We start from the raw sequence: 16,621 nt of genomic DNA, 5'->3' as shown, positions 1-16,621 counted from the left end.
CCGGAAATTTTTTCTTATTTCGTTTTTTTTCTTATTTCGAGCGATAGTGGTTACGGACACCGGCGGCGGCGGACAACTACGGCGCCAAAAACGGCCGTTGAAATGATCTCATAACAGCTTTCGCTGTAATACGTATGTGACCGACGCACCATCGAGGGCCGCATATCTTTACGCTCGACCGCACCGGTGTTTTCCGCGTGCGACGCCACCGAATTCTGCGAGTTAAAACAAGCCTCCCTTGAGTAATCCTCCAACAGGTTTGCCAGGTTGACAAGACAAAAAAAAAAAAAAGCCAAGAAATCGGGAAAACTACCAAAAAGTAGCCAACTTGATCGAAGGGCAGTAAAAGTAGCCAAAAGTAGCCACGCGTGTGTGAAAACGCATGCGACGTTGTTATTCAAGGGACTAAATTCAAGGTGTAAATGTCAATGAGTACAGAAAAAAAGCCTTCAGAATCATAATTTTTCAGATATAAGCATAAAATGTTGACTTTAGCAATCGTTGCGTGCACGACGATGAAGTTTCTTGCGCTCTTGCAGAAATGACATTCTTTTCACGTGTCTTGCGTGACTTTTCTTAAAAAGGGCTAGAAGTACCAGTGACAATAAAAATGAGTTCTGCATAAATGTGCTATAAATCACACTTGCTGTGATTGCAGCATAAATTGTTGTCACTTCCGCAATCGCTTCTCGCGTGATCACAAATACGAGCAATTAATATTCTCGAGTAGCAGTCCGTATCTAATCCTAAGAAACGAGACGAGCAGTTCGTCAGATATCCGTTTTCAAATGGCGATGAGTGCAGAGAGTCCTAGATTCGGAGCGCTTTCTGTTGTCGTATTGACTTCCAATTACAGTTTGAAGTCACTTTCAGTAATAGGTGGTCTGCGAAATGAGAAGCCATTTTTCCCTGAGTCCCAGCCAGTTATCCAAAAGTCTTTTCTTTTATGCAATGCCAGCGCCAAATTTAATTTTTGGAGCTCGAAGCGTTCGTCACAATGTTTCGACACCGCATACTCGAAAGCCAGCGACTGCGGCGTCCCAAGATAATTTGGTTCAAATCTAGGCAACCCGAAACTAGCCAAAAAGTAGCCAAGTCGCCAAGACGTTTTTTCTGCCGCCACTGGCCTAAAAAAGTAGCCAAATTGGTGCAAAGGAGCCAAACCTGGCAACCCTGCCCTCCAATAGAACACCTTTCCGACTAATTGTAATGCATTTGATGCTGATGTTGGCGTAGTTCCCTTCTCCTTATGTCACACTTGAATTATCTCCCCAGGGCTTAAAGTCTCCCTTCATAGGAGGGGGGGGGGGTCCTCAGAGGGCGGCGACCTACATACATACATACATACATACATACATACATACATACATACATACATACATACATACATACATACATACATACAGCCCCTCCTTAAGAAATGGAGGGGGCCGCCCCCCCCCCCATGCCCCCCCCAAGCCCCCCCCCTGACTTTAAGCCCTGATTATCTGCCACTTGAAGCAAGAAGCACGAGCGTACACATGATCATGCTGCAGGGCAACATTTCTTGCTTTTCGCGTCGGCAGCGAGAACCAAGCGGGTCAAACATCGGAATGTAAGCGGAATAATAAAATAAAATAATAAGCTGTGTTTATAAGAAAAGAGTGACAAAAACAGGAGACATGCTCACGCTGTATCGCCGGGCCTCGGGATGCGCAGGAAGGCATGTTCTTGGCTGTGTCTTCCTTCTTTGTAGCAGGCAGTGCAGAGGTCGTTGTCGCTGCACAGTTGGCACTTCCAGCGGGTCCCAAAGATTCCACGCTCACCGCAGGCGTCACAGGTGACTCCTTGGAGGGCAAAATGGTCACATTAATAATAATAATAATAATAAATTAGGGGATTTCACGTGCCAAAACCACAATGTGATTATGACGAGAAATCGTTGAACAGAAAACGTCGCTGGAGCCAACATTTCCACAAGTGGACTTGTCTTCGTCAAGGCAGCGACTGTATGGAACAATCAAGGCATCAAGGCCGCTGCTGCTTTGACGAAGACCAATGTTCCCATGAGCATTATGATTATGAGGCACGCCATGTTGGGGCACAAGATTTGTCGCATTCTACTGCATCTGCTTCTGATGATTTCCACGGCCAATACCCACAAGCACTCATTGTAGTGAGGACACTAATGAGCGCGACACGTACTTTCTTCAGCAGTATGGCAACTCCCTCAGCTCGAATTGTACCGCAAGTACGCTTGGAGCCAGCACTTGCAGGATTTCATTAACAAAATAAATCCTAGTTCATTTTTCTTTAAGACACTTAATCACATCTGGGGGAACCGGACTCTGATGATATAGTTCTCGTTTGTGGCCGTCTGTACATGGGTGAGGACCTCTGTTAGTCCGTGCGCGTATCACTTTTTCTTTTTTCTGCTTATAATAGTAATAATAACTTTAATTTATTCCCTCCAATACAGGAGGCATCATGTTCTCTCTTCCTGCACTGTTCCCTCTCGCCCAGCGTAGGATAGCAAGTCAGGTGCAGCATCGTTATCATCGCTACCTTGTATTTGCCTTCTCTCTCTCTTTTTCTCTCTCTCTCCGTCTGTGTCTCATTACGCTGGTGCTACCGTATTATGAGTGAGCTACGGCTTACCTATGTGACAGACGGCTGCATAACTCGCTTCTGCGGATTGTTGCCTCGGGGACACCTTGATTCTGTAATCACGTTCAAGTAACTTTTAGAAATTGGCCTTCAGGGCTGCAACAGTTCTACAGGTTTCACACTTACATTAGAAAAAGATAAACAGTGCGAGCACATTAGGATGCAACGTCGAGTACCCAAAACAACGAATAGAAAGAGATACATTAAGTGATGGACTGGTTTGTCGAAGTATAACATTCCTAATTATTTTATAAAATAGACAGCATTCAGTTGTATTAAACGATGGATGTATATCCCCTGACCAACTGTTGCATACTTCCATTAGAAAAAAAAAACATGCAAATTATGATGCCAACCTTCGCTTCTCAGCAAGCATCCAACTTCACTACTCATCCACGAGAATGTATCTGCATGCTTGTACCACGCGCGTTTCCATCCAGCGGCCGTGCCTGTACAAAGCACCGCTATGCTTTTTGTTCAGTTGATTTCTCTCTCTCTCTCTCCGTCTGACAAGGGTAGGAGTAGAAAGGTGAGAATTTCATGCTATCATTTCTTCCATACGTCCAGGAAGCAGGGAAAGTTCGAAGTATTTACTGTTGAAACTCGAGTTAACGAAGGGACGGCCGCGCTGGAGTTATATCGTTAAATCGGGAAAGAGATTTCTCGGTCCTTAGAAATCTAAAATTGTCGTGTAGCGATGACGAAAAGCTACTGCGGCGTTGTATTTACCGCTAAACGACGCATTCGCGTGCGAGAAGTCTACGAGGGTGGCTTGGAATGAAGCCTCCCATGCGTGAGTGATGCAGACCAGACAGACGGTCACGTTAAGCTATGAGGCTGCCGAGTTACGAAGACAAGGAGTACGATAGCAGTGATTTTGTGAGCAGGCCGACAAACCAGAAAGTTGCGAAGATACGATTAGTGCCGTCTTTTGCATAAACCATGAAATACAAAAGCAACTATGCGAGACATTTACGAGGACAATAAAGCACCGCCGCTGTTAGCATCATGTAGTACGTAAGAGCGTTACCGACTGTAGAGTCCCTTGTTTTGTGCATGGGCGCGCGTGCAGCCTCGTCAAAATAAAACTATAGGGTCGTGACTATGGCGGCTACAAATTTTAACTCCATACCACTAGAGCACACACTCGAAGAAAACCCGTCTGTGTCAAAATTAGCAAGAAACCACCGCATATTTGCTCATTTTTTTTTTTGAGGAAAAACTTCGTTAAATCGTATTTGGAGTCAAGTTATCTTCGTTAATTCGGGTTGATGACAAAATTGTACCCTATGGACACCTGCAGGCGAATTGAAATCCTTGTTTGACTGGGAACTTTGCAGGGCGAAACCTATATCGTAAAATCGGGTTTCGTTAGATCGGGTTTTAACTGGGATATGTAAAGTGATAGTGAAATTTCGCTTGTGGTTATTCACGATAGACTTGTTGAACGAGAACAACAGCTCAAAAGGACAGACTGATGGGCTAGTTGGTAGTGCATAATTCAGAACAGCAGCGCAAAGAATCACACGGACGGCGACAGGTCAAAACGGGACACACCGCTGTGTCCCGTCTTGATATGTCGCCGTCCGTGTGATTCTTTGCGCTGCTGTTCTGAATTAAGATCAACAGCAGAGATCGTATAGCTTACCCTGTACCACGAGGACTGTCATAAAGCACAAAGCCGTGATCAAGCCTGTGCTTGTCAGACGTGTAGCAGTCAGTGCAAAGGTTGTAGTCGGGGCACACGTCGCACTTCCACCGGGTTCCTGGAGGTCCGCGAGACGACATATCAGCTGCAAGGAATATATATATATATATATATATATATATATATATATATATATATATATATATATATATATATATATATATATATATAAACTATATAGCTGCGAAAGGTTGAGAGCGTCCAGTTAATTCTACAAGTGAATGATATCACGGCAATTTCGCTTTGGAAGCCTGCTAAGCAGTGTTGTACACGTTCCTCAAAAACAGGAACGAAAGCTCGTTCCCCGTTCCTTCCCAAATTAGAAACGAGTTCCCGTTACAAGTTCCCTTAATGCGAAAGGAACGCGTTCCAGTTACATTTCGAACATTGGAACGTGTCGTTACTTTTACGTTACATTAGATTTTTTTAAAAATTAAGACATAGTACCGGATAATAATAAGCTGAAATGAGTGAGCAATTAAAAGCTCGCATTGAACCAGGCACGTAGGCAAGGGGGGGGGGGGCGAGCCCGTCCCGAAATTCGTCCAGCTTTCTATATTGCCGGGCAACTTTTTTTTTTTCTTTTTGCGATGGAAAGACTTTCTTTCAACAATTAGGCCTTGGGCCCCTCCCGGAAAAATATCCTGGCTACGTGCCTGCATTGAACTACATATATTATACGATTTTGAACATCGCCGGCAGCAGGTTATATGGAAATAAAAAAATTCTAAAGAAACACTCCAAGACGATTTTTTTAGAGATCACCGTACATACTTAGGACATGTCTAACGGCAACTCTGGTGCTCGCCTATTACAAGTGCAACAAATGTGTCACTTTACACATCGTTCAAGTGGAGAGTCAAGATACTACGCTTCATGCGTTCAAAGAAATTTCCTCACATGCACTAGTATATTTAAAATTCTTGGGCATGAAATCGCATCGAAAGGGACAACACGTAGGCGTTCAACGATTGCTGATTCAATGTTCCAGTATTAGCGGAAAATAATGTCCAGGGTACATATTCGCAACCTAATAACGTCCCTGTTTGAATTCAGCCAGAGGTGCATCTCAGTGCCGGTGTCCGACAGACGATCATGCTTTTTTTTGAGACAATGCAGGTCTTTAATAAAACCGCTACGACAGTAAGGCTGCTGTCGTTTTCGCACGTGAACTTTACTTTGAAGCGGAAATACATTGCCGCACTTAAAGTTGCATTCAAATAAGCAATTAGCAAAACCTTGTTAATTAGCTCTTTAATTATAAATTTCGGGACAGTTGTTAATATAATAAAGTTTCATACCCAGTTTTTAGAAATATAAGAAACACACGTAATTTGAGGTGTTTATCATCGATATTGAAAGCGCCGATCCAGGCGATATCGAAACTGCGCGCCGGGCGCGCGGGAAATGCCGCTGCTCTGTTACGTCCGACCGGAACTTCACGTGACGAACTTTAAGAAAAGGCGCGTCGTAGCACAATCTAGTCCGCAAAAACAACAAGTCGTCTAAAATATGCAAGTGGACCGCTTATCCACGAAAGAAAAACGGCAAGAAAAAGCGTGCCCTTTCATTGCGGCGGCCTCACGATGAAGTTCGAATGTGAAGTAAAATCTCTCCGCGGTGTGTCTAGACTCTAGCACGGCCAATTGGTTGCTGTCAGACTGGCTGAGACAAAACGAAAAAAAAAAAAAAATCGGCTATTTTCTCCGCACGTGGTCCGTCAAGGCGCCGCACGCTTCCCTGCACCCCCGTCGGGCGCCTTGACTTGAAAACCATTATACAACATAGTCATGTCACAGGCGAACAATGGTTTCTCGCACCTCACGCGCTCGCCCAACCGCCCTGCTCTGCATGACGTGCTGCGTGCGTGCAGTACGTCATGCAGATGACGTGCAGTACGTTCAATGCAGTAGAACGTTTGTCGATGGAACGCCGTTCCCTCTGACGTTCCTTCGTAAACGTAACGAGTTACCGTTACAGTTCCACCGATCCTCAATGGAACGGTGGCGTTCCTCCGTTCCTCCAAAAAGGAACTAGTTCCTGGAACGTCGTTCCTTGGAACGCCGTTCCGTACAACACTGCTGCTAAGCTCGAGGACGCGGGTTAGATTCCTGGTGACGGCGGTCGCATTTCGAGTTAGGTAAGAACACCCGTGTACTTACAGCAAGAGAAATGAACTAGAATTTATTTGGTTAATGAAATCCTGCACGTTAAAGGGCCCCTAAACCACACCGAGTTCAAAGAAGAGAGAGCGGTTCCTTTCTCGCCTTCACTACTCTTCCTACAGGCGCTGTCTCCTCCTCGCAACTTATTTCTTCATAAAACACGCCGACAATGTCAGCACTAATCGTTGAGACTATTAGGATTTCGCGCTTTTTGGCTACACGCTGTTATTTCTGCTTGCGCAGTTGAAAACGCACAAAACGAAGATAGATCAGTGGATCGCGCCCGATAGTCATGCGAGACAAGACAGAATGGGCATGCGACTGCATGGCAAAGCAGGGTGGGAGACAATTAACAACTAATATCCCTCGTACATGGACCAATCAAGAGCTTACTTCCTCATGACGTCAAGTGAACAGACTGATGGCATCACGAATTGGGTCGTAAAGAAAGAAAGTTCCAGGAGATAATAACGCGCTCGTTCTTTCTATTTCCAGAGATTGTTTAGGGGCCCTTTAAAGAACCCTAGGTGGTGATAAATTTTCCGTACTTTCCGGATTCTTGAACGATTGTTATGTTTTTATGTATTGTTTTCCACTCCTGTAGTAGCCCTGTGTAAGGGCTGACAGTATCGGTAGGTAGATAAAATAAATAAATAAATAAATTTATCCGGAGACCCCACTACGCAGCGCGCCTCATAATCGTATTGTCGTTTCGGCTCGTAGAGCATAACAATTTATCATTTTACAGCGCAGCTCTTAAGCAACCATTTCTTGCGTTTCGCGTCGTCCTCGTCGGCGTAACCGAATGAACGAATGGCACAGGCGAAGGCGAAAGAGAACGAACACAGAGCGCAGCGGAGAATAAATGACAGCGATGGCGAAGAGCACGAGAGGAGGAAAGTGGAGGAGGAGAGCATGGCGACATGGTGAGGAGGAAAGCAGAGTGCTAATTAAGACGCGCTTCACGGCGGCGATCCGCTCCGAGATGGCGCCATAGTAGTGCGCTTAGTCACACGGTCCCTGATCATCAGGTCATTACTAAAGCGTATGGCGAGAGCGTCCACTGATATCAATATAGAAACAAAACACTGGCGTGGTCTTCGGACCCATGCGCTGTGCATGTACCACATCGCCTGCACCATCGCCGCAATAGAATGCCAGCCACGCGTTGCCGTGTTTACACTTTCTTTGAGAAAAATGAAGGGCGAAGCCGGTGGAAGTACTTCGTGTACTATATAACAAGTTTGTGTGGTTGTAAGCCTCGCTTTTCGAAGCCAGACATTCTGAGAAGAGGAAACACCACTTCTTTATCGACACTTCGATGGAGGCGAAAATGTTTGAGGCCCGTGTACTTAGATTTAGGTGCACGTTAAAGAACCCCAGGTGGTCGAAATTTCTGGAGCCCTCCACTACGGCGTCTCTCATAATCATATCGTGGTTTTGGGACGTTAAACCCCAGATATTATTATTATTATTATTCTTTATCGACACGAACACAGGCTGTTACGTAGTACATCGGTCATATGTTGCACTGCGCCCACGGAACATGCATTCACGAATACATACATACATACATACATACATACATACATACATACATACATACATACATACATACATACATACATACATACATACACACACACATACATACATACATACATACATACATACATACATACATACATACATACATACATACATACCCTTAATGCTCGCCTTCTCGCTGTGAGACTCGGTCTTCACCTCAGCTGCGGTTGACTGTTGCCTTGGGGATACCCTTATCCTAAAATAACAAGTATTTTTGCGTTACTTATAAGTTTGCACTGATAAACTGCCACTCATCTCCTGGTGTAGGCGCTAAGATTTAGCTATCACATTTTTATGGCGCCAGCACCAAGCGACATTTGCTCGGCGACTTCCGATCTGCTTCTTGTCATCCCAATGTTGAGATTTTCTGCGCTGTGTCTGAAAACCCCGAATAAAGTAAATCTCACATAAAAAGGAGTGAATTGTTCACGGTTACGAGTAGTGTAGGATAGATATGATGTCGGAGCATAAGTTTAGTAAAGATAAGCGCCTGTTCACTGTCACATTAATAATGAAAATTATTTGAATAAGTTCATTGAAAGAGCAGGCTGTTTTGAGGAATAAGCTTTATTGATACGAAATGAGAGTGGGAATGGGGGAGCCAGCTGCTGAACGGGGGGCTAGACTGGGACCCAGGGGCCCGCATCTCCGCCAGCATGGCCTTTATATGCCAGTTTGTGCTCCTCAGTCACCTCTCCCACGCTTCTAATGAGGGAGCTGCCTGCAAAAGCTCATCTGGGGGCGGGTTGTTGGGGCACCCCCATAATATGTACTCTTGTCCTGCCTGTGCTGTGGCCTAGCAGGCTGCTTTCGTGTGAACAGCTGGGATCGTTGCGGCACCTGGCGGAGCAGATGTCAACCACGCTCTTCCTTCTACGTGGCCTCTGCGATTTGCTTCGGCAGTGCGACGGCGCGCTGGCGGAGTTGATTGCGGAGGCCCCGCATAGGGGAGCGCGGCTCACTCGTCAAGTAATTGAATGAGTTCATTGAAAGGGCAGACTGTTTTGTTGTGATATGACACATATATCCTCTTCAAAAGGGTCTTCTTCCGCTCCAAAGTATACCCAAGTGAACCAAAAGTTCACCAAACCCTAGGGGCTAATGCCATTAACGACACATAAATAGAACATTAAGCTGGCTTAAAGTTTTTCTCTTTTGTTCGGCCTAATTTTGCATAACCAGTGTATGTTGTTTTGAGAGTGAGAGCTTTCGTGGTTCTCGCAGCGGCGAGTAGCTGACAGGCTGAGTAGGCGTTGCCACGCAAATTTTTACTGATCGGGGAGCTCAAACAAAACACTTGAAACAGGACAGAACAGATTGGAATATCTTTATCTTATAGCGACCTCGTAGCACTTATCGATTCCTGCGCGTTGCATACGCCACTGGAAAGTTCCGCTACCTGTTGAAACAGTCATTACACCGAGCATTGATTGAGAAATGACATTTTCATTGTGTTTTATCAGACGGGGGGGGGGGGGGGGGGAGGCAACGTATTATAAGACCAACTGCAACAATAGGGGTTATACGTAAAGGCAAGAAAGTTGCCAACAGCAAAACAGACGCTTACCCTCTGGTACGGGGCTTGTCCAAGCGCACAAAGGCATGGTCGAGATTGTGTTCATTGGCCAGGTAGCAAAAGGTGCAAAGGTCGTAGTTGGCGCACACGTCGCATTTCCACTGTGGTCCCACCATGTCTTCACGTCCGCAAGAATCGCAGCATATTCCGTCGAATGTCACGTCTGCGAAGAGATTCATGGACGTTTAGTGCAATAATATGTAACACTGTATACGGTTTCAGACTGTCAGTCCTCTCATTACTTCCGTGCAGGTAACGCGACCATACAATGTATTACGTCACACTGCCGTATTTCGCTGAATGAGAAGATTGTCTGTACCAAATGACCTTTTCTCAATTCGCGGAACGGGAATACTCAGTATTGTACGATACTGAACTTGAAGCGGCAGATGCAAAAACATTCCGAAAGCCGGGTGAATTCTTGATTGAAAAAAAAAAAGCTTTACTCAGACTTAACACAAAAATGAATAACAACGAAATGGTATAGACGTTTCGCCACCTATGCTGGTGGCATCTACATTATACACTGGCACAAATGAGCGTAGGTTGGTCTGTTGACTAATCACTTACATCCTTGTAAACGTCCGGTAGGGGGCCGCGGTTGGTGTCGCACGACGAATGAACAAAAATTCCGGGAGTTTTATGTTCCCCTACTTTGTACTCGAGCCAGCGTCGTCGCATTGTTCAGGTCTAAGCTATGCCCTGTCATCCAGCAATGTTCATTAAGTTCCGTCTTAGAACGCGTTGCGTAGGTGGCCATGGCAACGTCTCCTTTGTGTTCGAGTAAACATTTTTTTTTTTAATCATGAAGCGGCTCGCCCTCGGTTCATTTACCCCGACCCATATTTCACTACGGCGTGCACCTGCCTTGATCAATTACAGACTATATGTCTTCACCCCATAAAAATGTACAGAAGAAAAAGACAATTTCATGCAGGCACAATTTTTTTATTTACAATAGGTTTTAATTTTCTTGTGAACGCGGTGCACGTTTTTTTTCAGGTCGAGTGCAAGCTGCTGTGCAGCCGTCTTTCTTCTCCTATACCTTTCTCAGAACCGCGTCTTTTCGTACGCATCTTTTAAATGTGAATGCATTTCTTAGTCGGGCTATGTCAGGCGTCCGGCGTTGTCCGCGGCGCCCTCTCCCATAGCAACAGCTGCGGGCGCGCGCGCTTATCCTTGCCCCTAGCAACTGGAGCATGTGGTGCGAGAGAGTGTAGGAGAGGGTAGGTGCAGTGCTTCGCCGCTCCTTCTCTCGCCGTTCGCTCTCTCTCCTCCCTGCGCCCCACTCTCCCGTCCGCTCGCGCCTCACTCCAACGCCGGTCTAGGTGGCGTTGCTCACTCTCGACCGTTCGCTGGCTGGGCGCCTCTCAAGAACATCCGGAAATGTTAATGTCCCTCAATAAATTATGGAGGGACCTTAGGAAATGTGTGCTCGAGACGCCGCTGTGAAACGCCAACGCCGAGCCGAGAACGCTGGCGCCCCACTCTCCCCTCCGCTCGCGCCTCACTCTCGACCGTTCGCTGGCTGGGCGCCTCTCAAGGCGATGGCAGAAGTCGGTGAAGGCGAATGTCTGACGGCAACGGTACCCTCTCTTGGCGCAAGAAATGCATTCGCATTTCCTCACGATTCCCTTCGGGGAGGTGGGGACATTTTTTTTAAGCAGCGTTACTGTGAATCCGTCCTTCCGTGAAATTTTATTCGCTTACCTGCTCTTCGCGACAGTTACTCGCGAACTTTTTAAATACGACACCGAAAAGAGATTACACCGAAATTATTCGTCGATGATATTTCATTCATTTGTTAACTTGGTATTTTTATTTTGGTGTTTGGTGTTGAAATGCATGCATTTCAACTGCCATGAGCCCTCGAATACCGGGAGATATGCAGGCTTGTCAAGCTTCCGAATGACAGCGTTCATCCGCTGTAACCTTGTTGAATGAACAGTCGAAGATAAAATTATTGACAACTACCTTCGCACAGATCTAAAGCGCGAATCAAGTGCCATGTTGTTGTGTGGAGCAACCGGCTGCGTTTCGTGGCCTATTTAAAGGGGTATTGAACCACCACTCGGGCTTGGTGAGAAAACTTCGAGGACGCTTGAGCTTCGCTCTCAAGAGTAGAACGTCATAGCGCAATCGGACCGTGTTCGTATCACCTTCCCAGTCGCTAGCCTCGCGGGTGCAGTGTCAAGCCACTGAAGAACCTCCGAGATGCCCATGCCACCAACGCTAAATGGTACATAAATAGCTCGTCGTTAGCGTGCTAGAGGCTGTATGCGTGGTAGCCGAGCGGCTAAACGCACCGCTTCACGGAGCAAGGGGTCGCAGTATCGAATGCCCGGTCCCACTCGAACCAAATATTTTTTATTGTTTCTTTATTTGCATCTGCCTCGAATTTTCGCTCACGGACAACGCTGATTTTTCGCTCACAGCCAAAGACGCCGACGCCGCCACCGGCATTTCTGCGAAACGAGCTCTTTAACGCCATTGCGTTCAAACAGATCCTTCTGAAAGCGGACACTGCTTTGAACAGCTCAGCCAAATCTTGCATTCGTACGCGGCAAAGAGAGCTTACTTGCGGAGCGAGAAGTTGCCATCTTCTCAAGCGCGCTATTCTCTTACGGATACCCGCCCTCGCTTTCTTCGGCGGGCGGTTCGCCTTCTGTTTGATGTTGAACAACAGATAGCATGCTATTGGCGAATAGCCGACATAAATCAAAAGCGGCGTTTGGATTGGATGCGCTTCTCGCCACGGTGTGACCTCACGTGCCGGCGCCGCGCTCCACAGTATGCTAGAATTACACAGTGAGCCACACTAGGGCACACGAATCACAAAGGGAAAGAGCGATAGCGTTTCATCGCGCGCGCTCAAGGTCACGACGTGCACTAACGTAACTTTCTTTCCCCCGTGCCATCCGTCACTGTGTAGCTCCCAGCGCGCTCGTCGGGCCGAGAGAATCACGTAACTCCGCTCGTTCTTGACGGATTCGAGAAACTTTTGCGGCAATCGATTCGTGAAGCAATAAACTCCGATACTGAGGTCATTCGATGATGACGTGGAAAAGTGGTTCTAGACTCCTTTAAGGAGTTGTCAGAGAATTTCGCCGGCAATCGGAAGGGCTCGTTGCATGGTGCTGCAGTACGTACCTATATACGCCACGTGGAAGACGCAGATGGAGCACAACTGTCGTGCGTATAGCGTAACTGATATATAGGCACCACAGTAAGCATTACTGCTTACTTAATTAGTGAGCATTAATGCTTGCTAGCTGCACGACAGAGCAGGATTGCGAGATAGCGCTCGTGCGCTGCGGTTTGTCTGACGTACCGGAGCACTCGGTGCGGGCCCCAGTTTGTGCTGTCCCGTCTTTACCCATCGATAGTATAGCCAATTGCAGATTTAGAATTTTAAAGCGCTAATTGACCACAAAGCGACATCTTGCAAATTGACTAAACCGCGAGGCGCGGCGTACGCAAGGCGAGAAAGAGTGAGCCATCGTGCGCTGGCAAACGTACGTGTTGTCTGAGAAGCAACCATCATGCCTTGGTTAGTGCTGTCGCAGTGGACTCACTGCAAGACAAGCAAGCGATTTAGGCACGCGGTGTTTGAAAGGTCATGTGTGCAGTGTGCGCAGGTGCCGCTTCGCGTGAGATCTGTAACTATTTTTGTATGTTTCTGACGCGAATGCATGCTTAGCGGGTCTGTGGGGATGCAGACCCGCTAATGCATGCAGTGATGATGATGATGATGATTGGCATAATAATATTTTTTTCACTGTTCTATATTATGCCTATGCGGCTGAACAAGGACGATAGGAAGGCTTATAAAGCTCTACATATTGAATTTCGAATTTCTACCACAAGGTGTTCTAATAACGTTAGCCTGGCGTTAAGATTGTAACTTATTCTTTGACCACTGGTCGGCTTCTGGGCAGGCAGAGTTACTGAATTTCACCAGGTTGAGTCTTTCGGTCTTTAGAATTACCAATATAATCCGTGTTTATTGAAAAACTGCAAATATTAGACCGATCATATACGTTGCGAAAAGTTATGACACCAAAGTAATTAGTGCGGAAAGGTCGACGTGCCCTTGCTATTCATAGTGCATTGATTTTTTTTTTGTCATATTCTCTTGTTTGAAAACCTCCGCACACGTTGTGCGCCCAAATTTTTCTGTTAACTCTATAATTTAAGATAATATTTCTCTTTACTGAATTATGTTTTACTCCTGCGCTTTGTCACAGTTTTCCTGTTCAGAGAATACATCGTAACATACTTTACCGCCGTAAAGTTGCTTACCTCCGGGTGTGAAATAGCTTAGTTGTGACCTGGCCGTTGTCTTCCTAGGAGGCACTCTCGTTCTGCAAACGGCGAGAGATCTTCTTTGAAAATCAACAGCTTTAATTTCCGTCTTCGGCCTAGGGCTTAGGACTAATCATATCTCGAATTTTACGAGCCAGAACCAAGATGTGATTGAGAGATGCCGTAGTGGAGGGCTCTAGGAATTTAGCCCTTCTGGTGTTCTTAACGTGCACTGATATCGCACAATACAGGGGCCTCTAGCATTTCACCTCCATCAAAATGCAACCGCCGCGGCCGGGTCGAACCCGCGACATTCGGGTCAGCAGCCGAGCACTGTAACTACTGTATACTACCACAATGGACCAGGGCTTAAGACTCGAGAGGAACATAGGGGGTGGGGAAGAGCATGGGGCGGAATCAGGCACCTCCACCAAAACTTTATTGGGGCCTGGCTATTCTTTCCTGGTAATCGGGAATACATGCACATAAAAATAACCTCTTTCTTATTCACGTATGTCAGCTCATCTGGGTTGGGAGGCCTCCACTTGAGCAGTGTTGCGCTACATATAGTACATTGTACGAGCCAACATGAATAAAAGAAAAAATTCTGACATGCCGCGCATAGCCAACTATTACAAAGGCCAGCATTGTGCACTACTATAAGGGAAATATCTTATTAGCATTCAGTATCGCATGGCCACATAGCTTTCGCATGAAATCGAGAGCGATGCACCGTTTTTTTTTCGCTGCGAACGAATTCGCAACCTGAAAATCACTGTATTTTACGCAATGTGAAACGGCCTTAAAAGGACACTAAAGAGAAAAACAATTTTTCTCGGGTTAGTAAAGTACTCTTTCACAATTCGAAAATCACCATGCTTGCCACGAGAAGACGCTTGGTAAGCGAGGAAACGAGCAAAAAGAAAAATGCGGGTGGCGATGCCATCTTGAAATTCCCGCATTAAACGCCGTGACGTCGTAGATTTTGACGGCGTCTACTAGGTACTACGCAGCTCCTAATCGGCAAAAATGAAGTACATTGTCCTCTGAGTGGGCCATAGACTTCACATACCAAGTTTCTTGAAATGTCGTTGAGCCAATGCTGTCAAAATACGCAAAATATCCTCTGAAGTTCGTGACGTCACGCGCTTAGATTTCGGCGCGAAATTTAACAAGGAGAATTCGACCTCTGAATTCTCCGCTATTAATAAACCTGTGATGGTGAAATTAAGGACATTGGAGTTCTTAGAGTACAATTTATCAACCTAAATCGATTCAATGCTTCACTTTGGTGTCCCTTTAAAGGGCCCCTAAACCACCAACAGACGCTCGCGTCCTCCTCTCCGTGCCTTTCCTCTATCGATAACAGCCGTCATATCACCTGTATGGTAGGTGACGTCGCGAGCGACAGACGCTGTCAGTGGGCTTACAAGAGCCTGTTTTCTGCTAGCAGATGCGCGCGCTTCTTGCGTTTCCACCTCGGACGCTGAGGAAGGGCACTCGGAGAGGTGGACAGGCGAGCCGATGAACGCAGCCTAGCGAAGGAAAGAGCGAAACGAGAAGACGTGTGCAACTCCGCCAGCGTTCGCTGTAGACTCGTGCACGATTGCAACGCCACAACTAAATTTTGAGCTCTGGGTGGTTTAGGGGCCCTTTAAGATACTGGCTTGAATAGTGATGTGGTGTTACTCCGAAAGTGATCCGTGAACGAGGCGCGTGGACCTATGGGAAGCTTAACTGCGAATTACATAAAATGTTCAACACATACGCAACGCCGCCGGGCTTGTTGAGCTTGAGGAAGGCGTGTTCTTTGTTGTGCTTGCCTCCCGCGTAGCAGGAACTACATAGGTCGTAGTCGTAGCACAACAGGCATTTCCAGCGCGTGCCGAAAATTCCATCCTCGCGACAGACGTCGCAGACGATATCTTAAAAAAAAAGAAGAAAAAGAAAAGGCGGCATTGTGCGCAGCTGGCTTTTGCATAATATAAAGAGGGTATTCTGGCTTTGCAATAAGTTGAAAATGCCACGTTCATAAGAAAAATCGCTTATATTAAAATGATAATTAAGCGCTCCTTTACCGCGTGACGTCAGAATAGAATAGACCGTTTGTCGAGTTGGTTAGGATTCACGTTAGAGATCCCCGCCCAAGCACTTCGTACAGATGTTAACCAGCGAAGCTGAAAGATATGGGAACCATCGTTAAAAGCGCAACACCACACAACACAAGAGAAGACCAGACGAGCACAGGCGCATGTGCTCGTCTGGTCTTCTCTTGTGTTGTGTGGTGTTGGGCTTTTAACGATGGTTCCCATGTCTAAACACCAACTAGCCCAACAGTCAACTCTTTGAAAGATACAGCCAGGCATTTATCACTGGGTTAATGCCGATGGTTAATTATAGTATTTCTCAATTATTGCTTGCGTCTGTTCAGACATCTTAATTGGTGTTTGTCGCCCATGTGTTCTCTTCTTCGTTTTTTAGTGAAGCAGTGGTGAGTAGTGAGACTAACCCAATTTCTATGGCACATACAATGGGAACCGCATATATCTAACTCGCAAAAAAACGGGAATTAGTTCGAAATATAGGATAATTCGATGCCAAACTTTTAACGAAATGATTGTACTTGCAATG

General features: G+C 46.2%; 1 protein-coding gene across 1 annotated transcript in view; it reads right to left on the bottom strand.

Annotated features, from left to right (window-relative positions):
- LOC119391228 (E3 ubiquitin-protein ligase MIB1-like) overlaps nucleotides 1–16,621 on the bottom strand; it is a 36,129-nt gene that overhangs the window by 13,189 nt on the left and 6,319 nt on the right. The window contains exons 4-10 of the mRNA XM_037658902.2: nucleotides 15,759–15,915; nucleotides 13,988–14,049; nucleotides 9,677–9,848; nucleotides 8,226–8,305; nucleotides 4,295–4,412; nucleotides 2,638–2,699; nucleotides 1,670–1,826 (exon numbers count right to left, since the gene is read on the bottom strand). Coding sequence (XP_037514830.2) covers nucleotides 1,670–1,826; nucleotides 2,638–2,699; nucleotides 4,295–4,412; nucleotides 8,226–8,305; nucleotides 9,677–9,848; nucleotides 13,988–14,049; nucleotides 15,759–15,915 — 808 coding nt within the window. The remainder of the gene's footprint in view (nucleotides 1–1,669; nucleotides 1,827–2,637; nucleotides 2,700–4,294; nucleotides 4,413–8,225; nucleotides 8,306–9,676; nucleotides 9,849–13,987; nucleotides 14,050–15,758; nucleotides 15,916–16,621) is intronic.

The sequence above is a fragment of the Rhipicephalus sanguineus genome, chromosome 4 (genome assembly GCF_013339695.2).
Source record: "Rhipicephalus sanguineus isolate Rsan-2018 chromosome 4, BIME_Rsan_1.4, whole genome shotgun sequence".
Lineage (NCBI taxonomy): Eukaryota > Metazoa > Arthropoda > Arachnida > Ixodida > Ixodidae > Rhipicephalus > Rhipicephalus sanguineus.
This window is presented reverse-complemented; position numbering and strand designations above follow the sequence as displayed.